Source organism: Protopterus annectens, chromosome 1.part2, assembly GCF_019279795.1.
Source record: "Protopterus annectens isolate FY-2018-M chromosome 1.part2, PAN1.0, whole genome shotgun sequence".
NCBI lineage: Eukaryota > Metazoa > Chordata > Ceratodontiformes > Protopteridae > Protopterus > Protopterus annectens.
In genome coordinates this window covers 1,234,980,293-1,235,006,565 of record NC_056727.1, presented here as the reverse complement: position 1 = coordinate 1,235,006,565, position 26,273 = coordinate 1,234,980,293, and the positions used below count along the sequence as shown (strand labels likewise).

General features: G+C 38.3%; 2 protein-coding genes across 5 annotated transcripts in view; one reads left to right on the top strand and one right to left on the bottom strand.

Annotated features, from left to right (window-relative positions):
- Window positions 1-26,273, bottom strand: part of SMPDL3B (sphingomyelin phosphodiesterase acid like 3B) — a 459,824-nt gene that overhangs the window by 431,243 nt on the left and 2,308 nt on the right. The gene's annotated exons all lie outside the window — the stretch shown is intronic.
- The window catches only part of RPA2 (replication protein A2), a 397,710-nt gene continuing 391,600 nt past the window's right edge, over window positions 20,164-26,273 (top strand). For 2 of the 4 annotated variants that reach the window (XM_044060106.1, XM_044060108.1), the window contains exon 1: window positions 20,164-20,280. In XM_044060106.1, the coding sequence (XP_043916041.1) occupies window positions 20,232-20,280 (49 nt within the window). In that variant the 5' untranslated portion in view covers window positions 20,164-20,231. The remainder of the gene's footprint in view (window positions 20,281-26,273) is intronic. The other 2 variants (XM_044060104.1, XM_044060103.1) reach the window with 1 other exon arrangement.

The following is a 26,273-nucleotide window of genomic DNA, read 5'->3' as shown; positions in this document are numbered from 1 at the left end:
TAATTAGTAAAAATGCATAAAATGATCTGCCATGCAGATGAATACCTGACCCTGATCAACAACATCCAATCTTATTCTTTAGCAAAACACTTCGATCTACAGACAAAATTCTACTCTCTGTATCTAAATCTAACAACCTAGCTGGTGAGTCACTTTACTCAGTCTCCACAGTTAGAAGATGCAATAACATCCCACTCCATATTAGACAACTAAATAGCCAAACTGCATTCAAAACTGAACTAAAAATACTGTTAAATACCTGGATCTGTACATGTGATCTACCAGCTAACTCTGCAAGCACTCATCCCTCTCACTTAACTGCTCCTACCTCACCAAGGCCGAACTCAGTCTTCTTATGTCAACCTCTTTTCTGTTTCTAATTCATTTTTTTGTGTCTTTTCTTCACTCTGACTTCTCCCTAAAATTGTACACTCCAATTTGGCCATATTAACAAGCTCACATTTTACAATATTGTTCATAATATTTGTTACATTCCAAATGTTATATCATATATTATTATGTAATATGTCTTCTAGTATGACTGTAACTTCTAATGCTGTCCTGCATACTTTGCACACACTGTAACTGCATGTATTCCTCTGTACAAGTTCTTTAAAACTGTACTGTTGTTGTGTCTTTCAGCTTTTCCCGGTTAGGGGTTGCCACAGCGGAACTCTGGTCCGCTAATGATTGGTAGTTGATTTTTAAGTGCCGAGTTACCAGCCCTGACGCACAACCTTCAACGAAGGTACGCCCATTGACGTACGTCTCCACGCAGATGACACTCTAGCTGAGAATCAAACCGGAGAGCGTCTTATTGTGAAGCGACAACGCTACCGCAGCACCACTAAAACTGTACTGTATTTGTGGATATTCATAAAATGGTTATGTATATTTTAAGGAGCTTTTCTCCCCAAGCCTCCACTGAAATGTGTCTTGCTGCCCAGATGAACTATCCCTGTAAACAAATGTAAAATAAAAATAAAATAAATAAATACATACATACATACATTAATAATTCCAAAACCATGCCACATGAACTATTGAACGACTTTCCATTCTTAAATGATGAGCAACACATATGCATTGATACTTGATCTGTCTCTAGTGCAGATAAACAGATATTAAATGTTGTTCATATACTATTTATTTATATTGTTGTAATTTTATATTTCTCTAAATATCTTAGTAGATAAGAAACATGATCATGCTTCACTTCATATGAATTCTCTCAGTTGTATGACTAAAAATGCTGCTGACAGTATATGTGTAGCTTCAGTGGTTACTGAAATTTTGCAAGTTGTTTACAAAACATTACAACAACTAATATTTACTATGTTATTATGACTTATAAAACCCAGCATAAGATTTACAATCTATGAATGTGAACAGTATGAAGATTAGTTTATAGTGAATAGTTTGCCATTTACATTTCTTTAATAACATTTGCAGTTCCAGGTATATGAACAGCTATTTGAACTGTGAGGCTGTAAATTGATTTTGTCAAAAGGCACAGGATTCAGCAATTAGAAATTAATGTACAACTTCCAGAGCTCCACTGGAGAGAAAGAGTTAAAATATTTGAGAAATGACTGCCTGCTGGTGAAATGTTGAATGTTAGTCTTTATTAAAGCTTAATGCTTGAAATATATTTCCACAGAAGTTAGTAGAATGATAGCTTTGAAGTTCATAGTAATTGGTGATGAAAACGATTGTATATGTCATAGGTTCATAGGTTCATAGATTAGTACTAGGCTAAGTGCCCTTGTGGGCCATTTTAAGCCTAGCCAATTACCCCATGTGAGAATCAAACCCTGCACCTTCTAACTGTAAGGTAAACACCTTAACCGTTATGCCAACCTCCATCTTAGAAACCACAATTCCTTTCCCCCCATTAGATACCCATATTCTTTGGAGCATAAAACCTAATCTATTCTTAAGGTTGATTTATTTTTCATTGACTAATAAGTAAATACAGAGCCCTTAAACTCTTGTGTATATCTAACCATCCCTATCATTTTCACCTACCTACCTATAAATTTACCTACTGTTAGTATAAATGAACTTCTTGGATCATTTTTAACATCTCCTGATCTGAAAATCAGGTTAAAATGTCCAACCCACATGGTTAAACCATCTTGGCTCAATTTCCCTTCCAACAGCAATATGACCAGCTTTTATATTTTAATACCTGGCAGGATTTATATAAGTATCAAAGTTAAGCACTGTCCTCCAATTAACCACTTACATATAACACATGCCCCTTCCTCATCACTTAAATGGTCAAGTAGATTTATTAGGAACCTTCCTGAGAAAAAAACAGCTTTTCTCCTATGCCTGTCCTCTGGATATGAGGCAAGGAACACTTTGTTAAACCTAGCCTCAATACGGCTGTATGCTCTACATCACTGACATGAGTTTCCTGCAAAAATTCAATATCCAGGAAAATTTTCTTAAAAAAAAAACATAAAGCTTCTACAGCACCTGACTTCAGCTAGACAGCATGTTAACATTCCAGGAAAGTAATTTCAAGTTTCAACACCTCTTCTGGTATAATCCTGTAAGAATTGAAAGGACTGTATGAAACTGTAAGATATTGTAATAAAGCTGGAAGAACTGGAATGAATGTCTTTCTCTTCTGCATACTTGCTTTAGCTCTAATCTACCCAAATGAACATCTGTTGTATACTCATTTTAACTCTAAAGAATACTTTCTTTAGATAACTGAAACACATTTACATAAATGCAGTTAGCATATTGCATATGTATTCTTCACTTCTGGCTTTTGTGGTCTAATTCATTTTTCTTGAAAGATGCATGGGCCAACCCAGAACTTGCAAAATAGACAATTGAAGCACAAAATAAGCATTACTCTGTACTGTCCCAAGTCACTGTTGGGATATTGGAAGTGTTGTCCTAGAGTCTGTCCTTTCCTGCATGTTATTCATACAGTTAGGTGTTCCAATTCCCCCCACCCATCTCTGGTGCAAGTCTGGGTGGCAGATGTAATGATTCCTCCTGACTACATTGAAAAGTATGCATTCTGGAATACCAAACTGGAAATTATCCTAAAAGTCCAAAATTGACAATGTGTCATTCTGTAGCAATATCTGCAAAGCACAAAAAGGTAGTATCATGTCCTTAAAATAACATTTGCTTTAACAATTATAAAGTGATAGCATTGCTTGTTGCCCTTAATTTTATCTACATTCATTGCATGAAATCAACCTATATTACTAATAAATATTTTTTGTAAGTTTGTAACCAAACGTATAATGTACTATAGTGAAATAAACATATGCTACTGATAAATAAATTATTGTAAGTCTGTAACCAAACTGATAATGTATTACAATGAAATAGAAAAGCTGTAACTTCTCTACTGAATCAAACATCTCAGTAGCATTTTTCTCCCTGTCATAAACTCAGATGAAACTAAAGAAGTAATCTGACACTGCACTAAGTCTACAGCATTTTTACATTTCTGCACCTTTATAAGATTAATTTTAATTGTTGAATTTTTTATTCTGTGACCATCAGACTGTAACTTATACAAATGAATGTCTTCAGTGTGCAGTTCTCCACCCACATTGTTTACCTCTTTCAGTATTTCTGAATGCTGCAAGTGTTTATCATTAATATCCATGATTTCCTTTTGTAGTCCTCATCTTTAGGTAAATAGTAAGAACTGTTACTACATAAAAACTGTCATTAACAATATTTAACTGATCTTTAGCATACATTTTAATTGCTTACAGCATTGTCTTTAATTCAGCTCGCTAAGCTGGCCTATAATCTGATAATTTAGTTAAGTAAATCCGTACCTCTGGTGTGCTCTGGTAAACAGGAATTTCTGCATAAAATATATAAAATCTTGAACCGTTTGTATGTATGTATTCACTGTTAGAACTGAACTGATCTGATTCTGGTGCTTTACTTGTCTGTCCTTCACAAGTACATGAACTTTCCTCATACACTAAAATTACATTACCTTCTTTCCTGACTTGAAATTTGAACCTGTGGTTTTAATTACAAATAATATTTATGCTGCACTCTTTTCTTGCATGGGAATGACCTTCTGAATGCACTGTCACTTTTAAAAATGTAACATTGACTTTCAATTCCACAATCCAGAAAGCTAGCAAAAAATAATTTAATATCTGTGAATGCTCTTCTTTTGTCTCTGTCTGTATCAGGATATTAATTATGTACTACAACACTTTATTACCATAATTCAACAGTCTTGTTAATATTTGATGAAACAATTCAATAGCAAAAACCAACTGTAAACCATTTATTCTGCAAACTTAATTTGACTGTCATTGCTGGTGTACCATACACAACATGTGCTTATATACACCACTCTTAAATCTAGTACTAGTCTGAAACTATCATTTTTTTTTCCTTACTGGCCATAAAAGTGAATTGAATAGACTTGATTTTTTTTTACTTATTTCCAGTCTGTCATTACTTCTCTGAGAATAAGATACTAATTCTGAAAATGTGGTAGCTTGTTTGCATGCACTTCAGCTGTGGCGACTGAACTGTACTTCATTTTATCTTTAACCCATGAATCTGCGTATTCCTGTTATAACTGATTTTTTTCAAATTCTGTACATCATCTGTAAAATCTACTGCACAAAAATTCTTACAAGTGCCATCTGTGTGCACTACTGTACATTTTGTAGCATTTTATTTCTCCATAAAATCTTGTTACTGAAATCTAAAACATTTACCTAATATGGTACTGTCACACTCAGAACTGCTCTTTGCTATAACCTTTGATCCTTCAAAAGTTAAAAACGTTATAACTGCAACTAGTCCTTTGGTATATGAAACTGATTTGTCTGTATCAGTCAGTACATTGTTCTGCAATTCCTTTCCTACCTTGCTCCATAATTGCTTTTCTGTAAACAATGCAATATACAGTTTGTCCTTTCTCTCTACCTTAAATGATGACAGATAAATCATCTCATCTGGTGTTGGACTGCCACAACCTTTATAGATATTCTGAAAATCCTCTTCTATAGAACAAGTAACAACCCTGAATTGAGCTGTGGTATTTGATTCTTCTTTGCTTTGCCTTGAAGTCTGTTTATCATTTATGCTAGTATTTACATTATTAGACTGAACAAAATCTGCATTCTGATCCCTGCCATTTTCCCCTCAGTACAATAGTTGCACTGACTTCTGAAAACAACAAATGAGAATTTATTACATTTTGAACCTTTGTATTTGAAATAATGTGAACTTGAGACACTGAAAATGTATGTTCTGTCCTGAAATCTGCATGTCACTTATACTAGATGTGTTTTCATTTGTATTTGCAGTACTGCAACTTAATTTTGCATTTTGAATTATATGTGCTGTAGCATTTTCACTGATTTTTGAAGACTGTAAACTAGATTTTTTTACAGTATTCCTGTTATTTACCCCAAAACCATACTATTATTAGAAATTTAATATAATGTTGTTTTTGTAAACACAGATTAATACTGTGAATCATGAGAAAGTGTGTCCGTTACCTCACTCATTGCAGTTTGCTTCTGTGTTTCAACACTTTTGCATCTAAAAATATTTAACATTACTGAATTAATAACATTGATATTTAAATGAGCATTTCTGAAACACATTTTTACACTGTTTTACCCAATTCTTTATTTTAAACCACACATTTACTAGTGCCTTTACAGTAGAAGTACTGTCTGACATAACTATACAATTTACATTTACTGATGTCTTCAATGAACAAGCATTTAAAATTTTTCTGAGAGTTACTGTCTGATTTGCTAGAAAATGCATTGTAATCAAAATGAATGCTCACAGAAGGAAAGTTAAAGGGGGTGTTGAGCCAGTGACCAGGTGCACTGTTTTACCCAATTCTTTATTTTAAACCACACATTTACTAGTGCCTTTACAGTAGAAGTACTGTCTGACATAAGTATACAATTTACATTTACTGATGCCTTCAATGAACAAGCATTTAAAATTTTTCTGCGAGTTACTGTCTGATTTGCTAGAAAATGCATTGTAATCAAAATGAATGCTCACAGAAGGAAAGTCAAAGGGGGTGTTGAGCCAGTTATCAGGTGTCTCTTAGCTTCTTCAAATTCCCTCTTGTAAGAATTCCCTTGGCTCTGTGACTTCACACTGGAAATATGATAGTCTGTCATCTGCTTTGGAAATGGTGAAATTTTTCTATACATTGTTGATAAATGGAGAATCTTTTTTACACTGGTACCCTGGAGAGTCTGATGTTTTTTGATATTTTAATGTATATTTTTTTAAGTAATGTCCTGAAAGAACACTGCTGTTCTGTAAAACAACTGTAGATTTGCAGGGTTGCTATGGGGTTTTGGGATTTACTTTAACTGTAAATATTGTCGCTCCCCATCAAAGGTGGCTCACCATTGTAAGAACTGAAAGGACTGTATAAAACTGTATGAATCTGTAATAAAGCTAGAAGAACTGGAATGAATGCCTTTATCTTTTAATTACCCAGAACTGTGTTAAACAAGTGTCAGTTTCTCCTGTATGTGCCAAATACCCTTGTACCTTTCAGAATAAAAGTCTGCATACAAAGATCTGATGAAGGTGGTTTATTATGTAGTAGCAGCATAGATGTCAACAATATCTGAATCATATCTTACTGGATAAACTAAAGTAGACTGAATTATAATGTCCATAGCTTATGAACTCATTATACTATGTGTAGCTTCTATACTCAGAATTACTCCTTTCCTCCCAAATGGCAGAATGAATTAATACCAACAGGCATTCTTTTTCTGACATCCGTGAACTGCATTGCAATAACTTTGCAAATGTCAGTCCGAACTAACTTACTGACTTCTGTGTCTGAAGTACATAGCTGGAAAATACCAAAACCCTGTAAATTTCCTACAAATTCTACATGCGTTTTTAACCTTGGTTCCCAAGAATCATACCATCTAAACAAGATCTGTTTGTACTTAATGTACTGCACATTCAGTTAGCACATTTCCTTTTTATCAGTGTTCTTAACTGAAGGTTATTCATTTGTATCCTTCACTGAAACATTCATTTCTATTGAAACTGCATTCACTGAAACTGTGTGTGTAAAATGTAAAATATAAAATGAAGCCATAGGCCTGCTTTAATATGGGTGCATGTCTAGGCCTATACAAAGAGACTATACTGTATTCATGTCTAACATACTACATTTACGTGAAACCTGATCTTAAATCCCATTCCATATGTTTAACACAGGTCTCCCTTCTTATAAAGTTACACATAAATTTAATAGTGTTAACCACTTCCCCTGCTCTTACATACTCATCAAAAAACATATCCTACAATTGCATTAGCAGACAAATAATGAATTGAGGGATTGTTTGGAGTAACATATTAGATAACAAATAGATGTACAGTATGTAGAATGTTGTTAATATAAAGATTAGCCCCTAAGAAAATTGCATTCTGCCATTGAAGAGAAGTGAATATAAAATGCCATTAAAAGATAAGTGACTCTTAAATGGGAGAAATAAGTAACAAGTGTGAGTTTCTCTGGCAAAACATTAAAGTTACAAACTGTAAAAAGTTAAAACAAAATGTTAAAATATATATAAACAAAAGCACGTGGTTAAATCTAACAGGCTTGTTTAAAACTTATCACAAAGCGTTGTCAATTTGAAATTGTTGTAGTAATTCTGTAACAAAGTGGTTGCATGTTGAATTGTGACAGTGTAATTTTAATAAAATTTTGAAATGGTAGATCTTTAGACACAGTGGTCCTTTAATATAGCACAGGATGTTTAGAAAGAAAATAAATTGTACTGACATGACCTCAGTGTAATATTAAAAAACAGTGAGACTTCTGGTTTTGGATGAGGATGATGCATGCTAAGCATAGGCAATACCATCACGCTATGAATAGTCTGTATTCATATTGTTTATCAATCAGGTAGGACAACAGTCCTTACAGACAGGGTGCCTATTAAGAGCGATAGCTCTTCCCTTGGGAGGACTTTTTGTAGATATGTTTGTGATGCAAATGATTTATGTAAAATTCATGTTTGTTAAATATTATTGCTCTAAGTTAAAAAGTTAGAAAATAAGTTAAAATCACTAGGAATAGTGAAGAGAAATGCAAATAAAAACAAGTTACACATCTGCTGTACAGGGACTGTGAAAGATTCTAGGAAACACAGAACTGTTGGCAAATGGCACAACCTCCACTAACCAGGGTGACATACCAAATCTACTGCCTGATACATTTAGCTCTAACTTCACCTTCCACTGCCCCCTGTGAAATTCCTTCTAGCATATCCAAACTATCAACAGGGAAAAGGTCCTGGAGGTGCTCGCTAAGGCCAAAAACGCTGCTTTAATGGTCTCTGAAATATCCCTGGTTGCCTCCTAAATAGCCTAAAACACGAGCAGGATCACTTGGGGTACTCTTCAACTACCAGCTCAAAACAGGTTATGTGCCAAGTGACTGGGGGGCTGCAATAGTTAACCCTCTTCATAAGGGTGGACCATCAACTGACCCCAAGGACTACAGACTCGTTAGTCTGACAAGTCTAATATGCAAAGTCATAGAACGGATTATTCTGGAAATGATCAACAATTACTTTGGCAACCTACAGGCACTGGACACATCCCAGTATGACTTTGTTAAGGGATGGTCTTGCCTACTTAACCTGGTAAATTTCTTCAAGAGGGTCACTATGGCAATGGATAAGGAGAAAACAGTGCATACTACCTAGATAGCCAAGACATTGAGTAAATAACCCACACAGGTATTGTTGACAAATTCTCAGAACTAGGCATAAATCACTGGATTGCTAGCTGGCTTACAGACAAGACTCAAGAAGTCAGGATTAGTGAGACCACCACCATCAAGCAACTGGTCACCAGTGGGGTACCCCAGGGCTGTGTGTGTGTGGTAGGCCCACTCCTCTTTGGTATCTACTTCTCGGAAGTAAAGGCTAATGTCAAGTCCTCTGGCTCACCATGTTCGCAGATGACTGCAAAGTGAGAGCTATCATTGATTCCACCCCATGACACCAACATTCTACAACAGGATCTAACATAAACAAATGAGTGGTGCAAAAGCCACACATTAAAACTAAATGCAAAAAAATGCATTATAATGCCCTTTGGGAAACTGTCAACACAAGTTAGTTACTCCACCAATAAAATGCCCCTAAAAGGTGACCCAGTAGTAAGAGATCTGGGAACATACGTAAACAGCAATCTGGCATGTGATCAACATGTAGCTAAGATAATAAGAAAATCATTATATGTCATCCAATGTATAGGTTAAGGTACAGTATCCACGTCCAAGGAAGTTATATTACTACTCTAATCAACCCTTATCAGACCCATCATTGAGTACAATGCCCCCTTTTACATAGGTTCATAGGTTGGTACTAGGCTATCAGCCCTAGGGCCTATACAAGCCTAGCCATAACAATTCCCTGGCTATTTCTTCCCACACTATTTACTTCCCTGGACCCCTGTCTAGCAGGGCGATTGACATGATCCCCGGGGTGAATTTCCTTTCTCCCATCCAATCGTCAAGGTTTCTTTTGAAGAGGACCAAAGAGGCACTCTGCTTGACATGTATGGACAATCTATTCCAGAGTCTGTGGAGTCTCTGGGTCAGGAACCTATCCCTCCAGCATGTTTTGTTTATTGTGATGACAAGGTTTAGATCCCTAGAGCGTGTGGCTCTGAGGGATTGGGATTTCTTTAAGTGTAGCATGTCCAACAGCTCTGGGTTTGACATGGCCTTGTATGTTAAGCAAAGATCGCCTCTGAGTAGACGATATGCAACAGAGTATAGCTGGAGTTTTTTAAGGCAGTCAGCATAGGGCATCTGCTTTAGGCCTGTGATTCTTTTAGTGAGGTATTTCTGTGGCATTTCCAGTTGTTGCAGATGTCTTGAGATGTCATACCAAATTGTATTCTATAATGGGTCTAATGAGGGATGAGTACAGTGGGACAATGACCTCATTTTTCTGGATGAAAAGCCCTTAGTGATGAGGTGTGCCACATAGAAGGATTTCCTGACTGTTGTGGCGATGTGGTTATCGAAGGTGAGACCACTGTCCACCTGTGTCCCTAAGTCTCTTATCAAACTTTCGGTGTTTAGTGTACTGCCACCTATATGGTAATTCACGGATACATGTTTTTCCCAAAGGGGATAACTATACATTTCTTGGCATTGAGCTTGAGCCCATGGCTCCGGCACCAAGCATCTGTTTCTGTAAAGCCCTTTTGTAGAGTATCCACATCATTTGGGGATTCAATAATGGCTCCCAGTTTGCAGTCATCTGCAAACTTTGTTATCCAGAGTCCCTTAGTGTTGGCCTGAACTTCAGAGAAGTAGATGCCAAACAAGAGCGATCCCAGGACTGAACCCTGAGGTACTCCACTTGTCACTTGTCTGGAGCTGGATTTGGAGTCGGCTACTTTTACAGTGTGGGTTCTGTCAGTAAGCCAGTTAGCAACCCATTGGGTGACGTAGGGATTAATGTCCAGCTTAGTAAGTTTATCTATGATTCCAGAGTGGGGGATGGTGTCAAAGGCCTTGGCAAGGTCTAGATAGGCTGTGTGGACCACCTTACCCTTGTCCATAGCTCTGGAGACTGATTTGAAGAAGTCAATCAAGTTCAGGAGACAAGATCGGCCCTTCACGAACCCAAACTGGGTGGGGTCCAGTGTTTGAAGGTTGCCAATGTCTTTGTTTATAAGTTCCATGATAATACGCTCCATGGCCTTGCAGATAAGGCTTGTCAGACTGATGGGACGGTAGTTTCCGGGATCCAAGGTGGAGTGGGATAACTGTAGCTGTGCGCCACTCAGTGGGCACGAAACCTGAGGTGAGGCTATGATTAAACATGACAGGTGAGGTGCCAGTTCATATTGTAGTTCATGTAGTACACAGCCCAGGATGTCATCTGGTCCCATGAATGCTGTATTCTTAGCTTTGGAGAGTGCGTTTTTTACCTGCGTGGCCATTATTACCGGAATTTGGCAATCTTCCGGTATTGAGATGGGCCATTTAGGGGGTGAGAGGGGGGAGAAGTTGGCATTGAATCGATCTGCCAGAATATTGGCAATATCCTTGGGATCAGTATATTTAATGCCATTCTGTTTTAGCTCAGAGCAGATCTGAGCATTGCCATTTAGATTCTTGACATAGTTATAGAATGCCTTGTTGTTGTCTTTGGAATCTTTGGCAATTTTATTTTTGTAACTAGCTTTGGAGGATTTTATGAGGGATCTCAGTTTCTTACTGAGGCTGGTAAGGAAGTTTTTTGCATCCTGGGATTTTCCTCTTTTCTGCAACAGTTTCTTCCTTTTGTTGTAAAGTTTGTTTATGGCAGGGGACCACCAGATTGGCTTCTTTTTTTTGGATGAGAGCATCTTGGTTCTATTTGGGATGGCACGATTTATGCATGAGTGGATGTGCTCGTACAGTGCCTTAGTGTAGGATTCAGCAGTACCTAGCCAGGCACTTGCAATAGCTGGAATGCCCTCAAAGTTTCCTCACCAGGACAATCCAGTGTATGCATTTATCCTATCCTACACAGATTGTCTTAAGGTCCTATCACTGTCTCCTACAGGTTACTGAGAGGTGATTTATGCCTAACATCTAATGTGTCCTTGGATCCAGCTCTGATGGTTTTCTTGCACATCTGCAAGGCAAACAACACCAGAACCACTACATCTAAGGACCTGAACTTTGTCTGCAACATAAACAGAACCTGCTGGAGGGAACAATATGTGTCTCAAAGGATCCCTGCACTATGAAATAAGATTCCCATCTACATGAAGGAGAGTTCATCCCTGACCCTATTCAAAAGAAACCTTGATCATTGGATGGAAATTACAAATTCACCCCCAGCCTGGTCCTCAAGTCTCTGATGGACAGAGGTTGACAGTAAGTAAATTAATCCCCAACTAACATAACCCCCCACATGCACACACATAACCTTTAGCTACCGCCTTCCTAACATACATCACCTTAGAGGCATCCAAGGAATTCTGGGATAAAACTGGGTTGGGTTGCAGAGCAAGGTTTGTAAAAACCCAGGTGGTCACCTGCCTAATGTGAACCTATGAACCTATGAGAAACAGGATACATTTATAATGGGGTGGTTATCAGATCTTCTTTATTTACACACAGGAACACATCAGGACTGCATAATGCCACCACTCCTTTTCACTGCCTATCTAGAACCTTTGTCTTCCCAAATTAGAAGACTCAGTTTCAAAGTTACATTTGGTCAGGTCATCTGGTTACATTGGCCTTATTTATGGATAATGTACTATTGGTTAATTTGCCATATTATATTGGCCCTCGTTATGGATGATGTACTATTAGGCAAGTCACCAAATTACATTGGCCCTATTTATGTATAATGTACTATTGGTCAAGTCACCAGATTACATTGGCCCTATTTATGGATGCTGTACTATTGGTCAAGTCAGTAGATTACATTGGCCCCATTTATGGATGGTATACTATTGGTCAGATCACTAGATTACATTGGCCCTATTTATGGATGATGTAGTATTGCACGTAACTTAGCCAGAACTGGGTGCCTTTCAATCTGATTATAAGACAAATGAAACTACAATTAAAATATTGGCACTAAATTAATATCATACTTATGCATCGGTGCGAGCCTATCTATAGTTGTGGGAACACAAAGCAATGAAGTATATAGGGGGTTGGCTTATCAATTATGTACCCAGGTTTGTTCATGAAGCTAGGAAGACATAAAGGGAAAAAAAATTAATACATTTAAAAAATGGAAACTTATGACAGTAGACATGAATCAAAAGATACAGGCTATAAAGATGTTTTTGGCTCCTCTAATACATTATCTGGGTCAGATATTCATAGTCCCTCCAGAAATGAAATTTTTAATGACAGTAAAATTTCTGTGGAAGGATAAATGTGCTAGAATGGCTTGGATGAAACTAATATTGCAATGTAGTATTGTATTGTGGAACTGGGGAGATTTCTGCGTGCCAAATCTGCTGCTTTATTATAAGGTCATACGGCTGAGATGGCTGCACTTGATGCAATATGAGGAATATGAGGCTAAATGGAAGAAATGGCATTAGTATAAGGAGCATTACCATAGGAGTGTAGTAAGTTTAGAGTCACCTGTTGTGTATTATATGATAAAAAATACAGTAAGATATTTTGGGGAAAATATGTGAATTAGCAAATAAAATATTGTTAGGCAAGGCTCTAAGGGGTGGAAGCAAGAAATTCTCCCAATAAACCTGACCCAGAGAAAAAGGAAGACTGGCAGTATAGCAAAAAAGTGGAAAAAGAAAAAAAACAGAGATAAGATACTGGGAGTAAGTTAGAGTAGGGGATGAAGAGACTTCATTGGTTGAAGCGATGGTCAAATTTGCCCTCAATCATAATGACAGTGGGTTTATTTTTGTAGGGTGGGCATTCAGGCAAAACTAACATAGTTCTTAACAACATAGAAAATGGGTTCCATGAAAGTAATCTTTGGCATAGTTTTTATAGAACAAAAGACAAATTTGGTCAGCTTGAAAATGTTAGTGGAGCATACAGAATACTCCAAAAAAGAATGAAAGAACAATCAGAGAAGTTAAAGAGAGTATGTGAAAGAAAACTAGTTCTGGGAAATTGGACTGGGATAGAAGGCTCAAGATATGCCTAACACACAGATATACAACCAAACTGAAAACGTTTACAATTATTGTATGAGACTGCCTACATATGTATTTTTATGCATCAAACACATTACAAAAATTTCCACAGGTTAATCACTTGTTTTGGAGATGTTTAGAAGGAGACACAGAGAACTGAGAGTACATTTTTTTAGGTATGAGCTGAAGTAACCAATTTTAAGCAGGAAAAGCAAAACATGCTCAAAGAGGTATTCTGCAGGAAAACAGAGCTATAAACTGGATTGTTTCTGAATACTTATGATTGGGTTAATGATATCCCAAAACATCAAAAGGAGTTGTTCATAGTTCATAGGTATGTACTAGGCTAATGGCCCTGGAGCCTTTACAAGCCTAGCCCCCCCAAAAAATTGCCCAGGTGCCGAGCCACCCAATGTTAGTTCACAGTACCCATATCCAGTAGGACAACTGGAATGATCCCTGGAGTGAACTTTCTGTTACCCATCCACTCATCAACATTTTTCTTGAAGAGGGCCAATGAGGTGCTCTGCTTGACATGAATGGGAAGCTTATTCTAGAGTATGGGCAGTCTTTGGGAGATGAACCTGTCCCTCCAGCATGTTCTGTTAATTGTGGTAATGAGGTTGTGATCTCTGGAGCATGTGGCGTGGGGGACTGCGATTTCTTTAGGTGTAGCATTTCAAGTAGGGCTGGGTCGGACATGGCTTTATAAGTCAAGCAGAGATCACCTCTATGTAGACGATAAGAGACTGAGAACAGCTGAAGTTTCTTGAGTCTGTCCATGTAGGACATGTATTTAAGGCCTCGAACCCTTTTTGTGAGGTACTTCTGTGGCCTCTCTAGCTGTTATAGGTGTCTGGACAGGTACATGCCAAACGGGGCGTTATATTCGATGATTGGTCTAATGAGGGATGAGTAGAGTGGGATGATGACCTCTTTCTTCCTGGATGTGAAACCTTTGGTTATAAGATGTGCCATGTAGAAGGACTTTCTCACCACAGTGGCAATGTGGTGGTTGAAGGTGAGGTGGCTGTCGACCTGGGTGCCTTGATCTCTTATGGCCCCTTCAGTGTTCAGTGGACTCCCATCAATGTGGTAATTCATGGGAACTGAGTTTTTTCCAAAGGGGATGATAATGCATTTTTTGGCATTAAGGTTCAGGCCATGGTTCCAGCCAGTCTTTGGTCTCAGAGAGGCCATTTTATAGGATGTCTGCATCACTTGGGGAGTTGGTAACGACTCTTAGCTTGCAGTCATCAGCGAACTTGGTCAGCCAGAGTCCTTCTGTGTTGGCCTGGACTTCTGACAAGTAGATGCCAAACAGGAGAGGGCCCAGGACCAAGCCCTCTGGGACTACACTCATGACCGATTGACAGTCTGACTTGGAATCCACAACTTTCACTCTGTGGGTCCTGCCTGTGAGCCAATTTGCAACCCACCTAGTGATGTAAGGATTGACGCTTAGTTTGGTGAGTTTATCAATAATACCTGAGTGTGGAATGGTATCAAAGGCCTTGGCCAGGTCAAGGTAGGCTGTATGCACGGCCTTAGCCTCATCTACAGCCTTGGTGACTGCCTTGAAGAAGTCAACCAGGTTCAGCAGGCAGGATCTCCCCTTGACAAAGCCAAACTGTGTGGGATCAAGAGTTTGGAGATTGCCTATATCTTTGATAAGCAGGTCCATAATTATGCGGTCCATAGCTTTCCATACCAGACTCATTAGGCTAATGGGGCGATAGTTCCCAGGGTCTGTAATTGCTCCCCCTTTGTGGAGCAGGATGACTGTAGCAGTGCACCATTCTTTAGGGACATAGCCTGAGGTAAGGCTGCAATTAAACAGGGCAAACAGATGTGGTGTCAGTTAATTTTGTAGCTCATGTAGGATGCAGTCAGGGATATTATCAGGTCCCATGGATGCTGTATTCTTGGCTTTGGACAGTGCAGCTTTTACCTGTGCCTCAGAAATGGTGGGTACCAGGCTTTCTTCTGGTATTGTGATAGGGCTCTTGGTCGTGAGAGAGGGGTAAAGTTGACACTGAATCTGCCAGACAGTATATTGGCTGTATCTGTTGGCTCAGTATAGGAGGTGCCATTGTGCAATAACTCAGAGCAAATCTGGGTATTGCCTTTGAAGTTTTTGATATAGGCTTTATGGTTGTTTTTGGTGCGAGCCGCAATTCTGTCTTCATAGCTGGCTTTAGAGGATTTGATAATGGATCTCAGCTTTTTGTTGAGACTGATAAGGGAGGTTTTCCAGTCTTGTGACTTCATTTATTTATTTATTTATTTTTTTTTTGCAAAAGTTTCTTCCTTCTGTTGTAGAGTTTATTGATGGCTGGGGACCACCAGACTGGCTTCTTTTTTTTGGAGGAGAGCATCTTAGTTCTATTTGGCATGGCAAGGTCCATGCATTTGTGTACATGCTCGTACAGTGCATTGCTGTATGATTCGGCAGTCATGCAGCTATTTACCATTGGCATGGATGCCAATAAGTTATCCACCTCTGTTTTTGGGAGCCCATATCTGGCTTTAGAGAAGTTTTTCAGGATGGTCACCTTAGCGGGGGGAGTAGGTGAGATGGAGATTTCCATGGTGATCAGTTTGTGGTCAGATTTAACCAGGGAGGAATTGACTGTAGGTGTGGAGCAACAGTCTCCCATGTTGGTGATAACCAGGTTGAAGATGTTGCTTCCTCTAGTGGGGGTCAGAATGAGCTGGTTCAGGGCATTGGAATTGATAAATTCCAGAAAGCGTTGAGCCTGTACATTGTTACTTGAATAGTTTTTCCCAGTTGATGGAAGAGTAGTTGAAGTCACCCAGTATGAGAGTATTGGGTTGGACCTTGATAGATTCCAGGGTGCTTAGGAAGTTGGAGTGAGAGTCTAAGGACATGTTTGGGGTTCTATAGCAGGCTATGACTTGTATTGCCATCTTACCCAGTGTTAGTTGTACCTGAAGTATCTTGGATGCATTATGCTCGCTACCAGTCTAGAGGTGTACATATCCTTTAAGAATATGGAGGAACCACCTCCTTTAGAGCTTCTGGATGTATTCTGGGGCCGAAAGGTATGGAATGAGTTGTAGCCTGGGAGTGCAGGGGTGCTTTCTGCCTCTTTAAACCAGGTCTCCGTTACAGCACAGATGTTAACATTCCCTATTTTGAGGAGAGCTTTGAGCGAGTGCATCTTAAGATTTAGACTTCTAGCATTGAACAGCATGACCCTCAGATTGCATTTGTTTGTAGCTGTTATGGTGGTATTTTGGTCCTTGGAACACTGCCTAAAAAAGGCACTATAGGGGTGGCAAAAGCTTTAGCCAGTACCTAGAATCCTAGGGGTGACAGATGCAAGCCGTCTCTGGCAAAGCATCAAGCTTTGTCGATCATGTTGTCCCAGGCAGACAGATACTGGATCCCCTTAGAATGACACCAGAAACTTAGCCAATTGTTGAAGTCAATCATTTTCTGCTTGTACTGTGGTGTCATTCTGGGTGACAGTAAAATACTGCTCAGGGCTAGGGTCATACCTGCCTACATCACATCTCTTTTCATGTAGTCCAGGGAGGTACATCTCAGGTCATTCACACCCACATGGACAATAACTGAGTCATATTTGTACTTGTTGTGGAGTGACCTGAGTGCATGTGTTATGTGGCAGATCCTGGCACCTGATAGACAACTGATTGTCACCTTCTCCTTGCTCAACCTAATGAGTGGGACATCAGTGTGCCTTACAATTGAGTCTCCTATGATTAGTACATTGGGCAAAGTCTTTTGCCTTAAGGGCTCGGGTTGAGAGGCACCATGTGGTACTGAGCTATGTGTTCTGGGGTTGGTGTTGTGGTGGTCGAGTGCATTTCTGTCTCAGGTTCTGTTGTTTGGGTAAATTTTTATTGAGAACCTCTGTGAAGATGGATGTATGGTTTGTGTTTCTATGTGTGGGTTGTGATGGTTGGTGTTTTGGAGGGATGTGTGTTCTATGTAGTGAGTTGCAGGTGTTGACCTTTTCCTCTTGACCAGCTAGTTCGGTGTTGATTGGAATGTGCATTGCTTCCAGTTTGGTGATATAAGTGCATCTCGCACAGGTATGAGTGTTGGTAGGTAAGAGGAGAGGGTTGTCTGTGTACATTAGACAGTTGCCACACTGTCTCAGAATGCCCAAGTGCACCAGATTAACAGGAGCAACCACAGGAAATTGCCCTACAATCATATCAGGAGGGGTGGGCATAACTAATAAGTACTGGTGCTGTTACTGCATAGGGACAGCTAGTGCTGATAGCACCTAAGTGTGCTACAATAAATGCTACAAAAGCCTGTTAAAGTGATAGCCGAGTACGCTAATTTTGTTTGTTATGTCTGTTATTGATAGTAGAGAAAAAGCAGTGACACACAAATGGAAATCCAGATTAGAAACTATATGTCAGGATGTTATTGACAATGGATGCAACTGCAGATATAGGCAGTAGAACTATGGCAGGTAAAACTTTAATAAATGGTTATTGTGGCTAAAGTATAGATGTTACCAGGACATGAGTTGGAAGAATACCACTACCAACATATTAGCCAAGAAGGTAGCTGGTAAAAGTGGTGAAGAACTGAAAAAATAAAGTATTGCAATTCAAAGAAGAAATTCTGACAAGTGTGTAAAAAGTAAAAAGATGTTTTTTGTATCTAGAGATCTTGACTGTAAAATATCAGCCTGAGCCAAGATAATGATATTTATGTACAAAGAAAATGTGTTATAATTGGATTGTTAAATAACAATTATTGTTTGCATCTTTGAATGTATATTTACATTTTTGCAAAAAAGTCCCTGAAGCCTGGTTAGAGGCATTATAAGAAAACTGAGTACAGCAGTAGAAAGGTAGTGCAGGCATTAGTAGCAGTAAAATTATTAACAGCAGCAGTACTAGTTCTAACAATACTACCCATAATTCTAACCCACTGTAAAACTGACTAAAGAGAAGTGAAATAAAGTGTGAGCATTTGCAAATGGAGTGCATGAGGCAGAAACCCTCTCAAGCACCTATTTGTTTCTTTATTAGTTGACTAGGTAAGCCCACCAGCCACAAGTGTCCCTTTTCTGGAGTAACTTGGAGCCATACCTCTCAACCTCTTACCATATTTAGACATAGCCTAAATTAATGGGAGACAAAGGCCCAAACTAGGGTCAGATTTTAAATATTGCTCTTATAAATTTAGAAAGTTGTTGGAATAACAAGATTTTGTTAACGTGCATTTTTCTGAAAGATGTGAAGTCTGAAACTCAAGTGTCTTTCATTATTTAATTACTTGAATCCTCAGTGATTTGCCAGAAAACCACAAATTTTATGAGGAACAGACCAAAAATATGAGGCAAAAAATCTGGACATTCTGTGAAAATCTGGACAGCTGAGGGGTATGCTTGGAGCACTGAATGGTTATGTGACTTGCTCAGAGTCACACAGTAGACAAATAGAGGGGGGGATCAAACCCAAGTTAAGCAAAACAGGGGCCAGTGAATAGGGAATAGGAAATTTACAGTGTGCCTGGCATCCATGTCCCTTATGGACAGAGGTAGCTTATAAATGCCTGGCCCTCAATGTTCTGTATAGATACAGGACATCATTATTCTTTTGGGAAAACCTGTTTAGGCTTAGAATGGCCCCATAGGTCATTAGCTTAGTAATAATATATGAATCTATGAAGAACAGAAGGTAGCTTACATTAACCCCCTGCACTAACTGGCAGACTAAGTAAGAGCCAGTACCTCAAGGAATGCAGAGACGATACATCCTCAAACAGTCTGCACACAGGCAACATGGGCCAGTACCTCAAGGAATGCAGAGAAATAACATCATCAAACAGTCTGCGCACAGGCAACATAGGCCAGTACCTCAAGGGATGCAGAGACATAACATCATCAAACAGTCTGTACACAGGCAACATGGGCCAGTACCTCAAGGGATGCAGAGACAATACATTATCAAACAGTCTGCAAATAGCCAACATGGACCATTACCTCAAGGAATGCAGAGGCAATACATTTCAAGCCATCTGCACACAGGCAACATGGATGGAATATTGTCCTAGAAAAGTAGCAGCTAGTGGAAGCTGCAATAGCTAAATTAAGCAACTGAACTAGTGTAAGAAACTAACACAGAAAATGGTGGAATTGGTCTAGAAATCAATGATATAGTCCTACAGACAGAATGAAATGGAATGCCAGCAGTGGCCTTATAATAATTGTCAGCTGCTGCACCCCACTTTTGCCCCTGTGTACCTTAATATTTTGCTTTTTTCCGCTGAACTATGTAATTCTGAATTGTCACCAGGGCCTCCAGAGTTTACCTGGCTCTTTTTCAGTCTATGTACATGTTATTTGTAATACCCCTGCATGTCACATTCTCTCTCACACTCTCTCATTTTTTCGGTCCAGTAAAAGAATTGCTGCCAACCATAGGAAGGCATTAGTAATCAAATGGGATGTCTAAAAAAAGAACTTTCCCTTTACAACTGGCTTGCCAGCTGGAAGTACATGACGATTGTGAAATGAACTGCAATTATGGAGCAGGCTGAGGTGAAGATGAAAAAGAATAAGAAAAGCAAGAAAGGTATGTTTATTTTTTTCAGTATTCATATCTGTGAGATTTTTGTGTGATAATAGTACGACTACTTAGTAAGTTTTTCAGACTGTAATGCTGTAACTGGTTGTGAATTTCCCTTGTGCAACAATCTATTCCTGGCTGCTGGATTTAGAATAGCATGCCAGGTCAAACACGTCTTCTTTTTCAGACTGTCTTAAAATCTTTTAGCAGTAGCTATACTGTATTTTAAATAAATCCTGTTTCATTGTTATTAAGTGGGCTCTGACAAGGGTTGATGATAGTAATATGCTCATTTCTGGCAAAGAGACTGGTAATAATTATATGTTCAGTGGATCTTTAACTGTCACTTCTGCTTTTATTTGGTGTTTTTTTGTGTTCATATTTTGGGTGGCTAGGTGAAAAAACATACCTGCAGGCTTTTTTAAAATTTTGTTTACTGCTCAGATAACTGGCGGTATTGAAATTAATTTGTTTTCACACTACGTAAGGTACATGGACTGATAAAAAAAACTGCTCTGTTCAGCCAGCCATCTTAGATCACTGTGAAGACCATTTGTAAAAAGTTAACAAATGTTAACTTCTGGCATTTATATAAATAAACATCTACACTTATATAACAAAACTGTGATATTTATTATGAAAAAAGTATACAATATTATGCAGTGCAGTTTTCTAAAAGTGGAAATCATCAAGCTTGAATTTGGGCATTCAGATTTTGAGTTAGCTAGGAAGCCAACAATAATCAGTACATTTTTCAAGATCTTCCAAAGAACTCAATGCTTTTGTTACTTACTAATATGTCTTGAGTATTATGTGCAGCTGAGTTGCTGTTTGCTGAGGAATAAATCTTTGTTTAGAATCCTATTTTCAATGTATGCGTAATGTTTGCAGTGGAGAGACACACCTGCAAATGTCTTACAGGTGGAATTACTAAAGTTGCCATACCTGTTGTACATGGCTTGTAAGGTAGCAGAATTAATAAAGAGATGGTTTATGTTGAAGTTAAGAGAGAGATTTCATACCCAAAAAGACAGTTGAAGATGAGGAGTGGAGTTCATCCAAAATCACTTCAGGCATCATTCTTAAGTATTATAAGCAACTTTGTGAAATATCAGGGAAGTGCAGGTCGGCCACTTGAGTTCCTATATGCAAGTAATGTAGACCTTTTTAAAATCAGAGTTTTGTGAACGCCATACAGTTTTCGATTAAATGAAAAGAGAACAAATTTTGAGTGAGCAGTCAGCCATCTGTTTTCACAGTGGATATGCCCCAAGCCTCACTGCCCCCACCACCTCACAAATGCACACAGACAGACATACAAACAGACAGATACACACAGTGTGGTAAACATGTGTGCTCATGCACTCACAAGCACACTCTCATACACACACATGCACACACACACACACACACACACACACACACACACACACACACACACACACACACACACACACGCTTATGCTCACACTTAACGAAAATTTGCTTGTAAAAATATTTATTCTTGGCTTTATTGCCCCCTAGATAAATGAACTCACATTAAAATTGTTACTGTGCCATAATTTGGATTTAGCCAAAAAATGGCCACCAGCAATAGAAATGTTCTCCTAGCACTGCAGTAACACACGATGTGCAGATATAATTGTATCTTTTCTGAACTGCACTGCCCTCCTACAAAATAAATTTTACAGTATCAAAAAATGTAAACAAAACTTAGCAGTGAGTTTGTATTTTAGAGTTTCTACCTTAGGACCACAGACTTTTCTTCTGTTCTTATTCTAATTGAAGATAAAGACCGTGTTTGGACAGGAGGTGCTAGTGTCTAGTTTGAAAATTTCATGATTTGGATTCAATCATTTTCATGTGGCTGTCACCCTATAATAATGCATGTTTAATGCCTACAGGAGCATGGGTGACTTGACTTGATGTTGTGCCATTTAAAAAGCATGTTTTTCAAGACGCAAACAATTCTACATCACACAGTCTGGCATTAATAGAATTATTTTGTGCCCACAGCTGGTGGTATAAATTGTTTGACAGGGAGGTGGAGTCAATTCTGGAGAAGAAACCCATCTAGAGGATGTTTTTTGTTAGAACTGATCTCTTCCTTTACTTACTTCCTGATGTTTGAACTAAGTTTAAGGTTAGGCTGTTACATTTGCAGTGCTCACAACTTACCCAGCAAGTGTCTGATATGGCTGTTCGCATAGGATGCAAATCTGCGACTGGCTCTCAACCTACCTACCTTCCCCTGGCAAAATGGTAATGTGAATCACTGTAGTTCTCCTGTTAATGAAAATATGAGAACACCTGACGCTTTAAGACTGGATATGTGTGTGATGCAAACATCAATTGTTCTATGTGGTTTAAACAGAGCTTGTCTTTCCATTGTAACATACCAAGAGAACATGGAACTTTACAGCAAAGCATTGAGCTTTTGAAAGACAAGTTGTTGAAAATTCGAAAGCTTCAGGTTGAAAACTGCTATTTCAGAGAGAGTGTTAAAGTAAAAAGGGTGCCTAAGGGACTTCGTTCCTGGAAGTTTCCAACTAGTTTGCTTCAAAACTCACCCTTACAGCTGGAATTAATTTAACTTTTTGATCGCCAGGGATGTGAACTACTACAGATCCTGGCTAAACATAACCAGAGGTCAATTGATGAACTCACTAAAGAGGCTATTGACCTGGAAAAAATTATTATGTCAGATCTAATTTTTGAGCAACAGAAAGAGAACTTTACCAACATTTTTTCCCTTTATGGATAAAACAGTAGCTGAAATCCAAAAAAGGAAAGAAAAGAGGCTTGAAAGAGACCATGTCAACTACTCCAAGGGGTTAGCCTATCTGAAGCCTACCCACAGATGATCCTTTAGTGAATGAAGTGCAAGAAGATCAAAATATCAATCAGGAGAGTGCTGCACCTTTAGGGCGTGAGCTTCCGAGATACTCGGAGAGGATAAGGAATCAACGGTACAAACAGAATCAGAATTACCCTCAGGGGAGGTCAATTTCAGTGACAATTTTGGAGGAACAACAACCCACATTGGGATTATTAAGCAACAAGTAGTTATTCAGACCAGACATGGACGAACATGAGGGCGTTGGTCTCAGTATTATGAGCAACAGAAAAGGTGACTTTTACTTGTATAACTACTCTGACAAGTCATTTGATGAACATGTTGCTGAATTACTATGTAAAGGCTTTAATTTTATTCCTATTATCAAAATGAATATTGTTGATTTAATTCTTGACCTTAAAGTATTTTTGCGTAAATTGAACTTTAAGTTGCTGTTTAATGGGAAAGAAGTTGAATTTAACAGTAATGCTCTGAAAAGAAGTAGTGTTCTAAACCCCCCTTAATGTGGCCATTACTAATTTTTGAAAGACTCTGTGAATTTGAGTTTAGGAATTTGTGGAAAAAACAACGTAAAGATATTTTTTTAACCTATCTGATTTAGAGAGAAATTTGTTGCAGCAATTGAGTAATGATAAATCCATAAGGGTCATGAAGCCTGACAAGGGCGGGGGGGGGGGGTAGTATTAATGAGTTCAAGTGATTATTTTAACAAAATGCTGTCTTTTTTACTTGATGGTGATTTTTATGAGGAAACCTCTCTCAACATGGTACGTATTAATTATGCCAGAATTGGTTGGCAACTACAGGACATGCTTGACCAAGAACAGATCAGTTTAGATGAATGGAATTTTTTTGGCTGTGAAGTGCCCAATAATGCCTACGATATTTGGATTGCCCAAAATCCACAAGAACTTAAGGGATCTACCGATGAGGCCTATTGTGAATGCATCTAAATCTAAAACCCACCCTTTGGCCAAATATGTAGCTATTAAATTAAAAAAAGTGTTTGAAGGCGTACAGCACATTTGTAGGGACTCCTGGGACTTCCTTACTAAATTGTCTAAAATTGAATTTAAAGATGACTTAATTTTGTGCACTGTGGATGTTGTTAGTCTATTCAATGTGATACCCCATGAGGAGGATTTAGATTGGTATCATGATTTTCTAACCGAAAGCCACATTTTTCTAATAAAGAGATCAACACCTTAGATATGTTAATGGAGATGGTGTTGAAACATAACTATATTTACATTAATGGGCACTACTTTTTGCAGAAAAAAGGAGTGCCAATGGGGGCGGCTTGCGCCCCCATATTTGTGAACATAGTAATGTTGCAATGGGACAAAAGATTTATTTTTGAGAAGTATGGAGAGGCCCCACCATGGGCCCTCTATTTGCATTTTTTTGGAAGACATCTTTATTTTTTGGAAAGAAAGTCTAGATGAATTGAAGGTCTTCCTTGACTATATTAATCAAACAACAGATTTTCTTGTTTTTACCTCTCAATGGAGCGAACAAGACATCTCATACTTAGATGTCAAAATCACAAGACACAATGAACAAAGGTTGGTCAGCAGCATTTATAGGAAACCCACCTTTGCAAATTGCCTCCTACATTATGACAGTTGCTGCCCGGGACATCAAAAACATGGCATTGTAAAGTGGCAGTTTGTATGTCTGACAAGGATGGTTTCTGAAGAAGAAACTTACTTCCATGAATGTGAATTTTTGGCCAGTATGTTTTTGGCTAGACGTTACCCCTGGAACTGGTACAAAACATAAGAGATGAGGTAGATGAGAAAAGTAGAAAAGGTCCCCCCATTAAATGGTGATAGTCACACATTTGGCCTAAATTACAGACCTGATGATGGAGACAAGTTTGGTTGTAAACTAACTTTTATCATCACCTATTCCCCTGATAGTGATCATATTTATGAAATTTTGGAAAAGAACTGGAATGTTTTTTCATCTTTTCGTGAAATTCAGAAGTTGATTGGGGGTAGTGTCAAAACTGTTTACAAAAGGGGGAGGAATATTAAGGAAATCTTAGAAAATGGAGAGGGTGGTGTTTCGAACAAGATCAATGGGAGAACTGGTACCCGTAAATGTGTTTTTTTGTGGCCTATGTAAATACATCATAGAAGGTGACAGGACCACTGTTAATGGTACTTATATCCAATTTTTTTTTTTCTGCAGCTATAGTACTGTTGGGATTGTCTGTCTGGCTCTCTGTAAGCAATGTAAGGGGTTCTATATAGGAAAGGTTTAAAGATCGTATGTATGAGCACATCAATGCTATTAAGAAAGGGAACCCCAACAATGCATTTTCTAAGTATGTGGTTGAAAACCGTGGTCATGAATTTGGATTTTTGTGTCTTGAGGTGATTAATAAAAATGTAAGAGGTTGTCTTTGGGCTGATACCATTGAATATAAAGAGTTAAGGTGGCAAGTTAGGTTTAATGCTTGTTTTCTCCCTTGACTCAATGAAAATCTATTGCCAGCATTTTTAAGCTTCATTCCTATGTAGTATGAAGTTCTTGTATATACCAAATGTGTGTTTTTAAAAGAACATGGTGTCTTTAAGAATGTGTGATTTTAATGATTGATACCAATCTTTAATTGTCAAGAATTTGTAAAGTATTTTATTTGGAGTGTGCATTTCATTGGTTCTGGCAGTACATGTTTTTTAGGGGGGGGGAGTATGGTACTTAATGGATTTTTTGTATTAATATAATGTTTCTGAAGAAGTCTTGTGCTATAAACAGATGAAAGCACTAAAACTGACATTCAAATCTGGTTCATCCTGTTTCCTGTGTGGTTGTTTCCAGCCTGGATTGTGTTTTTCATTTGGTTCACCAGTTTGTTTTACCACATTTGCAGTATACACTGTTTTGTGCTGATAAGCCAGCCCTGGACTTTTAAGCTATTCAGAATGTTTTGGTATAAAATGCTTAAAAAGTACTGTTTAAAGATAGATGGGAATGCATGTGCTAGCAGGAATAATAGCCATATAGGAGGGATTGGTGATATACTGGTGAGTGATGCTGTCCCTGTCTTTATGGTTCAGTTCAGGATTCAGAATTAATATATCTAGCCATTCCTTCTGCAAGTAGGAGCTAGCTAAGTGATGTAATGTAGCTG